Genomic DNA, 12,396 nt, shown 5'->3' on the forward strand with positions numbered 1-12,396 from the left:
ATATTTATAGGTTAAAAACAAGGACTGCAGATGCTGGAAACCAGAGTTTAGATTAGAGTAGTGCTGGAAAAACACATCACGTCAGGCAGCATCCGAGGAGCAGGAAAATTGACGTTTCGGGCAAAAGCCCTTCATCAGGAATAGATGATTCTCGAATGTAATGTGAATGTGAATGTAATGTGAATGTTTGTTGTCGGGTACTAACAATTTAAGATTAAGGGGTTCTTTTTTAAGGGGAGAGATGTGACAATGCTCCTTCTTTAACAAGGTTAGATTGTCCTTGCGTTTCTTTTTCAAAGGGGTTATAAAGATAATGGATCCAATTTGTCTGTGTTTATCTACTTAAAGAAGTTTTTTAAGTTTTAGAAAAAAAAACTTGTACAATCAAAGGGGAGTGGCCAGTTCTCCCAGCTTTTCTCTGGTTTTGTTTTGGTTTTAGCAGTCTAGCTGTTCAGACCAAGCGGTCAGTTTTTGAGGCTGCTAGTCAAAGAAACAGCTACACGAAAGAAGGTGTTCTATGCTGAATCTCTCTGCCATCTCTTTCTACTTTAAGACACTGTGTTTGATTTTACCTTTTTTGCCAAGTGGTGTTTATGGAGATTGTTGCAAAATTTAGAACAGCATCATTAAGTTGGGATAATCAGTTGGATAATTGGATAGGTTAAGTTATTCAGTATTCTGTTCTCTTTTGTTTGTGTTTCATTTGGTACTCTGAAAATAAATTGTTTTTTTTTAAACCAAAGGGTTTTGACAAGCTGCAACATTCCTGGAACATCCAATTTAACACCTGCTCAAAACAATTAGAAAAGTTAGGGTCTGGGCTACCTTGTTGAAGAAATTCTCTGGACTCCTACTTTGAGCATTGACAAACTTGAAATTATGATATCACGGGGAACACACAGTTCCTTAGTACGGTCTGTTGCAGCTTCAAAACACTTCCCGATTGCTGCAGATTTAAATAGTACAACAAATGCTGAGTTGACAGTCTCTCAATGTGACACAAAACCACAAGACAGTCACTAAAAGATCTATGTGAACATGCATCAGGCAGAGTCCAAAACTGTACATAACCTGCTATTGTTCTCAGACCTTGAGTCAGTGCACACTCCAGAAACTACATTAGCTCGTTGATAACATTTGGCTGAGTTGCGCTTTCTACAGATAAACAGTTCATGAGTTATGTGGGAAAAGCAGAAGTTATGTGGTTGTTATAGAATGTTCTAGCAGGCTAGCACCACCTAGGGCAAGGGGCCAAACTAGGCAAGAGCAGCACCATAACTGACCAAAATCTCTGCAAACAAGCAGTCCAGCAAAAACTGCTTCCACACTTCTTGAAATGTTTTGAGGGGGGTCTGGCCTGGTCCATAACATCATGCACGAAGCCTTGTTATCTGGGAACAGTGTTTCTGTGGATATTCTATTCAGAATATATTACAATCAGACTTATTCAGTATTGAAGGAGAGTAATGCAGGACTCGAAACGGTAACTGTTTCTCTCCTCACAGATCTGCCATATCAGCTGAGTTTCTCCAGCATTCTCTGTGTTTGCTTTAAACTTATTAATGTCAGATCAACCCCAAAGCTGTTAGCAGATTTTATATCAGTTTTTAAAATAGATTCAACTTACTTGCTGTGCACTTGAAATTGTCAGATAAAAAACTTGTATATTGCAATTAGATGCTTAAAAGAGTAGCCCTGTTTTCAAAGCTGTTGTTTCCTTTTACTTTGTAAATTGCTGTATACCAAACTTATTGGTAAGTTTTCTTTAATAAATGTTTCAAACATTTGAATAAAACCTGCTTAAATGTATGTAACACATTTGAAAAGTACAATTATATTGTGCAATTTAGAAAATGTAAATTTGTTGCTAAATTGTTCAAGAAGGCAGTTGTGTTCCAGAGCAGTTAAAATGTGGGTACTGAGTGGAATTGTGGTCCAGCACACAGTTATACTGAGGTTGGATAAAGAAACTTGGGTAAAAGCAAGAAGTGCTGAAAATGGACAATTGATTCATCAGTACCTGAAAGGGCAAAAGCAAACTAAGGTTTTAGGTTACAGCTCAGGATTGGAAAGTTGTCAGCCTTAGAAAGGCCCCTCCCCTTAAGCAAACTTTTTTTAAATTGATGGTAAACGTTCTCTTCAGTTTTTTATTCTTGGATTGTAAACTGCAACGGCTTACATTTATGACATTGCCTTTAATAATCCTAAGGAGCTCCACAGGACTGTTAACAAAATAAAGTTGACAATGAACCAAATGTGAAATCAGCAAAATTTTCCATACCTTGGGTGAAGGAATACGTTTTAATGGAATGTCAGATAAGAAGATAGAGAGAGAGGCCAATAATAGGCAATAATAAAAAAAATTTACAAGAGTGTAATTTGAAAAAAGTAGCAATAACTTCACAGTTGAATCATGAGAAACAGAGGCCAGTTAATGAAGAAGTTCCACATTTGAATTAGAATTGTAATGAATCCCAGATGAAAATAGTTTTAGTCAAGTCTTAGTACTATTGCTTATTTAACTGTTCATCCAAAAAATTAATTTTGCTTAAAAAAGACACTTAACACAAATGTGTTTCACACTGAAGTGATTAAATTGTTATATTGCAAAACTGTCCTGGATGAATTTTGTCAGTAAATTGACTAAGTTCATTACATTGAAAGGCATCTTCATTCAATCTGAAATACTAATCAGATTCCCTAAAGCAGACTTTTATAGGAAATAGAGATGTCATCTACCTATGCAACATGAGATACATTTTTGATGCACAGGGGAAAACTCCTGGCAGAAGAATATATGATATTGAGCATAGGTGCTCAAGATGGAAAGAAAAAATAATTTTCCAATACTGAGGTCCCTTATCTTGAATATTATAAATACTCATATCTTGCCTTTCCATCAAATTTTTCTTGTGAAAACTCTGATATTGATTTCCATGTGTTGACATGAAAAACAATAGACATCCAATTATTTATTGTAGTGATCAAATGTAACGCATCACCCCTCAAATCTTTTTCTGCATTATTCCTTCTGGCAATATTGACCTTTATTAATTATTACATTAGATCTGATTAGAACTTGTGTATCTGGTCAGCCATACATCCGATTATAATTCATATTTTCATCAGACGTTAACACAAATGTATTCCTATTCTTAAAATTATGGAGTGATATACAACATGTGAGTAGCAGAGCATGCTTTACAATTTCATGTGTCCACAGATATCCCCACATTCCTTGTCTTCCAAGCCCAACTTGTCATGTCCAACAATTTTCATCTTGAAATTGAAGATATTTAATGATTGCTAAAGTGACCTCCTCAGGTGGGCATACTGAGAAAGGTGACACCTGGAGCACTGAACCCAGGTCTTTTGGCACAGAGTACTTATACAACAAAATGATTTCAGAGCACTAGAAAATGTTTTGAATCTCGAACCATTTGTCGTACATTTTAAAAATCGCAGATAACTGTAGTGAGATGAGCACAAACATGGCTTGGATCAAGCCAGAACTCCAAATTTCAGTCAATTGGGAAATTTTAGCTTTTCAGGCTTCCTTTTTTTGGCATTTGCACTTGCGATCGAATATATTTTGCGATCAGAATTTTGTTGAATGGCTTACTTTGCAGACAGACTGGAAGCATTAAAATGCTGAAACAAGCATTCTGTTGCATTATTTGAACTCGAAGAAATTATTTTCCAAGTGCTCATTGTATATATTTTTGTGCTCCTGTTGAAAGGTTGGGCCAATCTCGTACCTCATATCTTATGTTAATTTTTGTATGGAGAGGTGAGAAATTCTGAAGCACGTAACTCCATTCCTGACTCACCAAAGTCTGTACACCATCTGCAAGGCACAATTCAGGAGAGTAATGGAATAAGCACCACTTGCCTAGATGAGTGAAGTTCCAATAACCCTAAAGATGCTCCGTATTATTCAGAACAAAGCAACCTGCTTGACTGGCACCCTGTTCATCACCTTCAATAATGCCTGCCTTAACCAATGCCTGCCTTAATCATTGATGTACAGTGGCAGCAGTATGTATCATTTACACAATGAATTGCAGCAGTTGTAAAGACTCCAGCAGCATCTTTCAAACCCATAACTTTTAACACTAGCAAGGACAAAGGCACCATTTGCAAGGGAGCACCTCCACCTGCATATACTCTTCCAAGGTGCACCTATTCCCAATTTGCAACTATATCTTCGTTAATGTACTGTTGCTGGGTCAAAATCCTGTAGCTCTCTTTCTAAGAGCACTGTGGGTGTACCTACCTCCCATGGACAACAACAATTCAAGAAGGCAGTTCATTGAGAACTCTCAAGGAAGTTAGGGGTGGGCAGTAAATGCTGGCCTAGCCAGTGATGTCCGCATCACATGAACAAATAAAAATAAATATACGAAAATAAGCACAAAGGATTGAAAAAGGAACAATTTTCTGCTCTTAGAGAGTATTTTCAACCTGTTTAAGGCTTTTGTGAGGACCAAGATGCCTCTTTAAAATCAAGGCAGAGTATAGTTGGAAATGCAAGCTTTTCAGTTCACATACATCCTGATTAAATAATGTTAAGTGCACATTATTTCTGGGGCATCAGTTACTTTGGTTTCTAAGGGAGATATTTTAAATCAAGAAGTCAGTTACCACCATTTGAAGGGTAGTTAAAAAGTAAAAGGGAAAACTGCATTGCATTTTTCATGCCTTCAGGATATTGCAGCCAATGAATTACTTCTCAAATGTTGTTACTGTTGCTTTCTAAGCTATCATCACAATCCAAACTGAGATTAACTGTGAAGATGTAGAGAAAACTGGAAGTTTTCAGTCTTGGGTTGTCATGTTGCAAAATGGAAGTAACTTTATAATCACATAGTGGTTTTATTTTTGGGAAATTAGAGACATTGGTACTAACCTTTTAATTATATCACCTGTGTGACAACTTGCCATTCTAGGGAATTATATTCCCAGCCATGGTTTACTGTCTGCTGACCCCTGTATTCAAAGTCACAGAGTTATTGTTAGATATGGGGGTGGCACGGTGGCCCAGTGGTTAGCACTGGAACCAGGGTCCCAGGTTTGATTCCAACCTTGGGTGACTGTCTGTGTGGAGATTGCACATTCTCCCTGTGTCTGTGTGGGTTTCCTCCAGGTGCTCCAGTTTCCTCCCACAGTCCAAAGATGTGCAGGTCAGGTGAATTGGCTATGCTAAATTGTCCATAGTGTTACCAAAAGAGTAAATGCTGGAAAATCCCAGCAGGTCTGGCAGCATCTGTAAGGAGAGAACAGAGCTGACGTTTCGAGTCTAACTGACCCTTTGTCAAAGCCCATATTTTTTGCCCATAGTGTTAGGTGCATTTATCAGAGGGAAATGAATCTGAATAGGTTACTCTTCGGAGGTTCGGTGTGGACTGGTTGGGCTGAAGATTCCATCTTAAGGAATCTAATCTAATCAAATCATAACGGTGGTGATTTTTGAGATTTTTAATGGTGCTATTGAGAGGTTTTGAGGGAAGTATGATGTAAATCCAAACTTTTCTTGAATAATCAATAACTTTGCAATTTGTTACAAACAAAGCAGGGCTTTATAACCCACTGTAATATTCAAAAAAATTGGCATTTCCAAAAGTCTGTAAAATATTTCTTTGACATCTCCATAAGCGCTATTCAAGGAGCTTTCCACTGCAGAGGCAACAAAGCTTACTATTAAAATAATTAATGCGCAGTCATAATTTAGTCTGAGAAATACAACTAATTTTTTTTCTTTTGTTTATTGTGATTTGAACCTCTTTCATTTGGTGTAACATTATAATGTTCAGAGTTAATAATATTGTATAAAAACCGTATTTGCATTTCAGAAAGCAGCTGATAGCAACCAAATATACAAGCGTATCCAAATGTAAGTGGCAGACTATAAGCTATTTGCATCAAGAATTGTGTTGTTTGTAGCAACTTAACTAGCCTGAGGCCTTTTATTTGGCAGTGCTGAGTGAAATAAGGGGAGTAGCAGGTGAAAAGAAACTGAGTAAATCAGAGGAAAATAAATCTCAAAGGTTTGCTTACATCTTTCGTTCTTAGCTGGTGTCAAGCTGATCATCTTGTCACACCATCACCGTAATTCAATTTGTGGTTGCATTTAAGCAAGATGAGACATTCCTTTTCTCGTGTGCAAAACAAGTAGAACAATCCCAGTACTCAAGCAGTCAATGGTCTATTTGGTATGCATAGACCATTTTGTAAAATATGCACAATGTAGTGAATATAGCCAGATATGTAAGGTGACCAATCTTGTTCATGACCACAGTTTAGCTGAGCTACAGCCTAAGCTCAGCAGCAGCATTTTGCTGAAATGGCTTTAACAAAGGGTCTAAACGATGAGTTAAGCAACAGAAGGTTAATCACTATCAGAGTTAAGGAATGTTTTATCCCTGGGATTGAAGAAGGAAGCCAGAATTATGCATCCTCCCTTTCCCCGTTTAATTATAGATTAAGAGTTCTTAAATCTTGCTCTTCGGTGTAAGCCTCCTCTTCAATCAGCATTTTCCTTGTCATGGATGCTTATCTCAGCACAATCCGTGATGTTTTGAGCAAATGAATACTGGTGCTTTACCTTGAGATTTGAAATGGCTCTGTGTTTATTTAGGAAATTTTTCAATAGCGTTCATTGATAACTTACTACAAATACTGCTGATTGACTTCAATATATTTATGTTCATGTTGAATAAATGTTGTTAGGTGGTAAGTGTTGAAATCATTGACATGCCTTACCCATATTAGATTACTGAATTGAATTGATAAGTGCACACAATCCAGCTGGGTAACGACTGAATCTCTTTCCGAATGATTGTTAGCTCCTGCATAAAGTTGCTTTGAGTAATACATTCCTTTAGCCCTGATGGTAATCAGATTCCAGCTATTTCAAAAGAATGTTGAAGTGATTATTTTGTAACATTTTTAAAAAAGCAGTAAATATTATTTTATATATATATAATATATACACACACGCACCCCAAGTTCACATTCATTACATAATAATGACTGCAGTTCAAAAATAATTAATTGGCTTTATAGACATCTCGGGTATTCTGAGGTTGTTATATTTGCTAACCTTAAGAGGAAATTCTTTTTACAATTTCATACCTATCATCTAAAATGACTGTTGATTTTCTCCCAAAAAAGGAAGCTACTTTTCTAGGTTAACTCCAAACCACTCTGCTCCTGCAGAAAGCTGCATGAAAGCACCATTTTCTCCAGCCTTCCCAGCAGGTTGCAGAAATGAAGTACAGGTTGTTCTGCTATAATGCACATTTCATTAATGTGAAGTTGCTACTACACGATCGGGAATTGAGGACACTGTTTCTAAAGTGCAAACTTTTAAAGCATGTATTGGTTATAACACAATTCCAGCCCCATTAGTTTAGATGGTGCTGCTGTTGCACAATTGTCTTAGAACACAGGATTGCACAAGAATGGAACTACTGCTTTATAGCAGAACTGACTGTACCTGTTTAGCCTATGAATTGGCTCCCTTGATAGCTTTCAAAATCAAGTTTTGGAACATCAAGTTCAAAAATCTTTCTCTGAAATGACCTCCAATATGGTCCCATTTTCCACGGATGTCATTTTGTGTAACTGCCTGCATATTTTGTTAGGGCTTCTTAAGTCAGATGGGCACTCAGTTTCCCACAAAAACTGAATCCTTGCATTTCTTTGAAACTGCTGCAAATGTGCGTTACTTTGAGCCTCCATGCTGTCGTTGTCCACTTGGCTGCCTGGAGTTGCTATAATGTACATTCTCCTTCACCATGCCATAAGAGATACCGGAAATATGGTTCAAGTTAATAGAAGTAAATGTAAATTTTTATTGATGTTGAGAAAGAACTATTAATTTTGTGTATTGGTGCATTTTACTTCTAATGATTTTTCCAACAAAGTATTAATATTTGAAATCTAGCTTCTTTAACCAATATAATAAATTGAAACCCAACCTTATTAGAAAAAATAATTAATTTTACAAATGCACAGTTGACTATAAAGATTTGTTTTCAAATCTCTTTAGACATTATATCTAAGGTAATACCAAAAAATTTGTTGTTTAGCCACACTCCCTTTTTCTGCTAGGGCTGTTTGTATTACTGCAGTATTGGATGTCTCAAACTTGAGATGCACACGCTGTTAGATCAGCTGTCAATAGCCTGCTTGTTCTATTTTCACTTAAGCTGTGCTGTCACCACTATACCCTACAATCCAATTGTGTAGTAGGAGCTCAAAAATTAACGTTGCCTTTTGTAAATTTAGGCTTCATAATAAAAAGAATAGCAAGTACCAAGCATGGATTTGAGCCAGTAATTCAATCTTCTGACTGTTGACACTCATAAATTACTTGAGCCTAGCTTTTACAGTTTGACGTCACCCGAACTGCTCAGTTGAATTACTGCCTTGTAAGTTGCTGGCAGCCATTTATTATCTTATATATCTAAACTATGCAGCTATAAATAATGCTAACACTATAATCTGTCTGTCAACATGCACCGCCCTACAACATGTCGAATTTGTAACAGAAATGCTGTAACCTTCCAATGTCTATTGCTTTTTTGTTGACAGTGGATTTTAATGTCAGTTGTGATGTAAACTGTGGATTTACATTTATGTGTTCTTACTATTTATTGTAAGTTTTAGTTTTGAGTTATGGGATTTCTATGTTTGAAATTAATAATTAACTTGTAATTATTTCTGTAGCCATGGCGATTTTTTTTAAAGCAGTTCTTGAGGCCCTGACTTTAGAGTGAATCAACGCTCTGGTTAATTTTGTTTTCCTCTGTATAGAGCTCTGAGGTCCATCCATGGCAGAAACTTCCAAAAATGAAAGTCAGTGCTGTGAATTACATCAATGTTTGGATCCTTGTTGAGGGTGTGCAGCTTACAAGAAATGCTGGAGTGACTGGGTTTTTTTCACTACAAATGGATTTTTGTTTATTTTTGATTTATTTTAGATAAATAATAGGGCCCCAAGTTCATTAGAGTTTTTTTAAGGACCTGTATCCACCTGTATTATAGAGAGGAAGACTTTTGGGTTTCAGTTCTTTCTTTGCAGGAGCAATCATGGAGATATATAAAACAGAAACAGAACCTTCAGCCCAAGTCCTCCATGCCAACCAGATATCCTAAATGAATCTAGTTCCATTTGCCAGCATTTAGCCCATATCCCTCTAAACCCTTCCTATTCGTAGACCCATCCAGATGACTTTTAAATGTAGTAATTATACCAGCCTACACCAATTGCTCTGGCAGCTCATTTCATATACGTGCCATCCTCTGCATGAAGAAGTTGCCCCTTAGATCCCTTTTATATGTTTCCCCCCTCTCCTGAACCTATGCCCTCTACTTTTAAACTCCCCTACCTTGAGAAAAAGACCTTGGCTGTTCACCCTATCCATAACCCTCATGATTCTATGCACCTCTTTAAGGTCACTCCTCAACCTCTGATACTCCACGGAAAATAGCATCAGCCTATTCAACCTCTCCCTATAGCTCAAACTTCCAACCTTGGCAACATTCTTGTAAATGTTTTTTGTATCCTTTCAAGTTTAACAACAACTTTTCTGTAGCAGGTCCTGTGAAGTCTTTGGAATAGGATGGCTGTGTGGACCCATGCTTCTGAGAGGGAAGGTTGTGTCGTGAACTAAGTTGCCTTGGAATGAGGAACTAATATAAGTTACAGAGCAGAAATATTTGGATGAAACACTGAAGAGGTTACTTGAAGCTGAGTACATTAAAGCTTAGGTATACATTAGTTGGAAGAACAAGCTATCTGTGCCTCCTGTTTAAATGTTGAAGTCACAAGTAACCTAAACCTCCTAATATGTTGGATACAGGGAATCTGATATGAATATTGTGTGATTGTGTTTTGGGTGCTGGCCAGTGTGTCTTTTGGGTACTATACAAAAGCTTTTGGTTTGCTTTCAATCTATAAGGCATTTTTTTGGGATTAATAGGATTATACTTTTACTGTGTGTTTAAAAAAAAAAGTTTCAATTTGTATTATGAGTAGATGGTTTGATTATTTTGATCTCATCCTCATTTATTTTTTATTTATTCATTCACATGATAAGGGTGTCACTGGCTAGGCTAGCATTTACTGCCATCCTAATTGCCCAAAGGGCAGTTTAAGAATCAACCATATTGCTTTGTGTCTGGAGTCACATGTAGGACAGACCAGGTAAGGATGGCACTTTCCTTCCCTAAAGGACGTTAGTGATCCAGATGGGTTTTTTTTAACAATTGACAATGGATTCGTGGTCACTGTTAGACATTTAGTTCCAGATTTTTTTTTTGTATTGAATTCAAATTCTACCATCTGACATGGTGGGATTTGAACCTGGATCCCCAGAGCGTTACCTGTGTCCCTTAATTAACAGTGCAGATAATGCCACTAGCCCATTGCCTTCCCAATAATTTTCTCAATAAACTCGTGTTTTATCATTAAAGCAAAGTTAGCAGCATTGTGTGCCTACCTTTCAGCAAGAGACCATTTCCTTAAAACCAAAACAAATCAAAATATAATTTATCAAGCCAGGTTCCTATCTAAGATTCAACTTGTCCTGCGATACTTCCACAGTATTACACAGGCTCTATGCTCGAGTGTTTTGCCTGGTAAGAAGAATTACAAATGCAAAGAAAGATTTGAAAAGCTGATGCTTTTTCACTAAAATAGAATATAATTAAAGATTATTTGATGAAAGTATTTAAAACTTTAATGCGTTGGTTAAGGGATCTGCAATGAGGGAACATAAATATGAGTTGTTGATGCTGTTCCATTCATGTGGCGCTTTTACCGAATATCTTAACGTGCTCTGGGGTGTGTATTAAGAAAAAAATGGATGCAAAATGAGAACTTTGTTTTTTGGAAGAAATGATGCAACTCTTAGTTGGGTATGTAGGTTTTTGTATATGATGTTATTTGTCCTAAGGAAGGAATTTCAGAATGAGGGATCTACATGGTTTTATCAAGAGTGAAACTTTCTTGCCTAATACGTTTGGCATGACTGTGATATCAATGAATGACCATAGCCAATCTGTATACACCTGTACTAATCCTTCTACAGCAGTGAATTTACAGTTAACTGTGCTTTTATACTAGGGAGTTATTTTGAATCCTTTGGTGTGTCAATATGTAAGCCATAATTTTTTTATACAGCATGATAATGCATTGGGAGCCTATCAAATGGGTTTAAACAATCCTTTTACAACTGTTTTTATTCTAATTTAAACTGTTATCGGGTTAGTCAGCATCAATGAGATTCATCATGAATAGGCATGATTAGAGTAGATTAATGAATGAGAAGTAACTCTGGTCCTTGTCATGTTTGTGACTTTATTTTGAAAATATGGATATTTATGTTGTGGCATCAGATTTGAGATTCTGAAATTTATACTAAATAGGGAATGTCCTGTCTTTCAGGGTGATTATGATCCCACAAAAACAAAGGTGCTTCACTTGAGTATGAACCCTTGCAGTTTGGCAAAGGAACATCACATCACAGAGCAGAAGAGCCTAAAGGAAGAATGTGTGCATCTCCGAGAACGGGTGCGGATCCTCGAAGAGGGCATAGTCCCTGAACAATTGGGGTCACGAACCAATCTGCCACCGTCTCAGGAAATTGCAGGTACCTTTAAACCTTAGTGGAAATATCAGGCCCCTTACTGCTGAAACCATCATGCTGTTTTTAACCACGAGAACTTAGTGCTGATCTAATGCTCAGCTAGCCAGCCTTGCATTTACCAGCCTCCACTTGAATGCATTCAAAACCCAAGTGTCCATATCCCAAATCATGTCAAATCTCATGATCTTATACTGTCACTGTATTCAGTAAAGCCTTAATTTTTACTTCTTGTCCTTTTGTTAAAATCCTGCTATGACCTTGCCCTTTCCTGAATGTAATATCTTCCAGCCTAACAGTCCTTTGTGATGCCTCTGTTCCTTTGATTCTAGCCTTTTTTGCATCCTAAATTTCTTTTGCTTCGCCATTGGCAGCCATGTCGTGAGATACCTGGGGCCTTGTCTCTGTAATTTGGTCCTTAGCATCTCTGCCTTAGTCCCTCTCTTTCCTCCATGATAGTCTTTAAAACTTACCTTTTCCTGACATTTCCATATGCAATTCATATGTTATCTGCTCACATGAATCATTCTACAGCACAGAAGGAGACCATTCAGCCTATTAGTTCCACACTGTGTCTCTGTAAGAGCAATTCAACCAGCTTCACTCTTCTTCATTTTTCCCATCTCTAAGCAAGTATTTTCCAGGATCTATTATGCTTTTTTAAAACCGGTGCTGCCACCCTGTAACGATTTGTGCCTCTCTGTTCTCACACTTCCTTTAAATTCTGCTTCTTATGTATAGG

At 37.1% G+C, this 12,396-nt stretch overlaps 1 protein-coding gene across 3 annotated transcripts in view; it reads left to right on the forward strand.

Moving 5' to 3' along the window:
- mad1l1 (mitotic arrest deficient 1 like 1) overlaps window positions 1–12,396 on the forward strand; it is a 900,368-nt gene that overhangs the window by 445,971 nt on the left and 442,001 nt on the right. For all 3 annotated transcript variants that reach the window (XM_072559202.1, XM_072559204.1, XM_072559203.1), the window contains one exon: window positions 11,456–11,660. In XM_072559202.1, coding sequence (XP_072415303.1) covers window positions 11,456–11,660 — 205 coding nt within the window. The remainder of the gene's footprint in view (window positions 1–11,455; window positions 11,661–12,396) is intronic.

This window comes from Chiloscyllium punctatum, chromosome 40, assembly GCF_047496795.1.
Source record: "Chiloscyllium punctatum isolate Juve2018m chromosome 40, sChiPun1.3, whole genome shotgun sequence".
Classification (NCBI taxonomy): domain Eukaryota; kingdom Metazoa; phylum Chordata; class Chondrichthyes; order Orectolobiformes; family Hemiscylliidae; genus Chiloscyllium; species Chiloscyllium punctatum.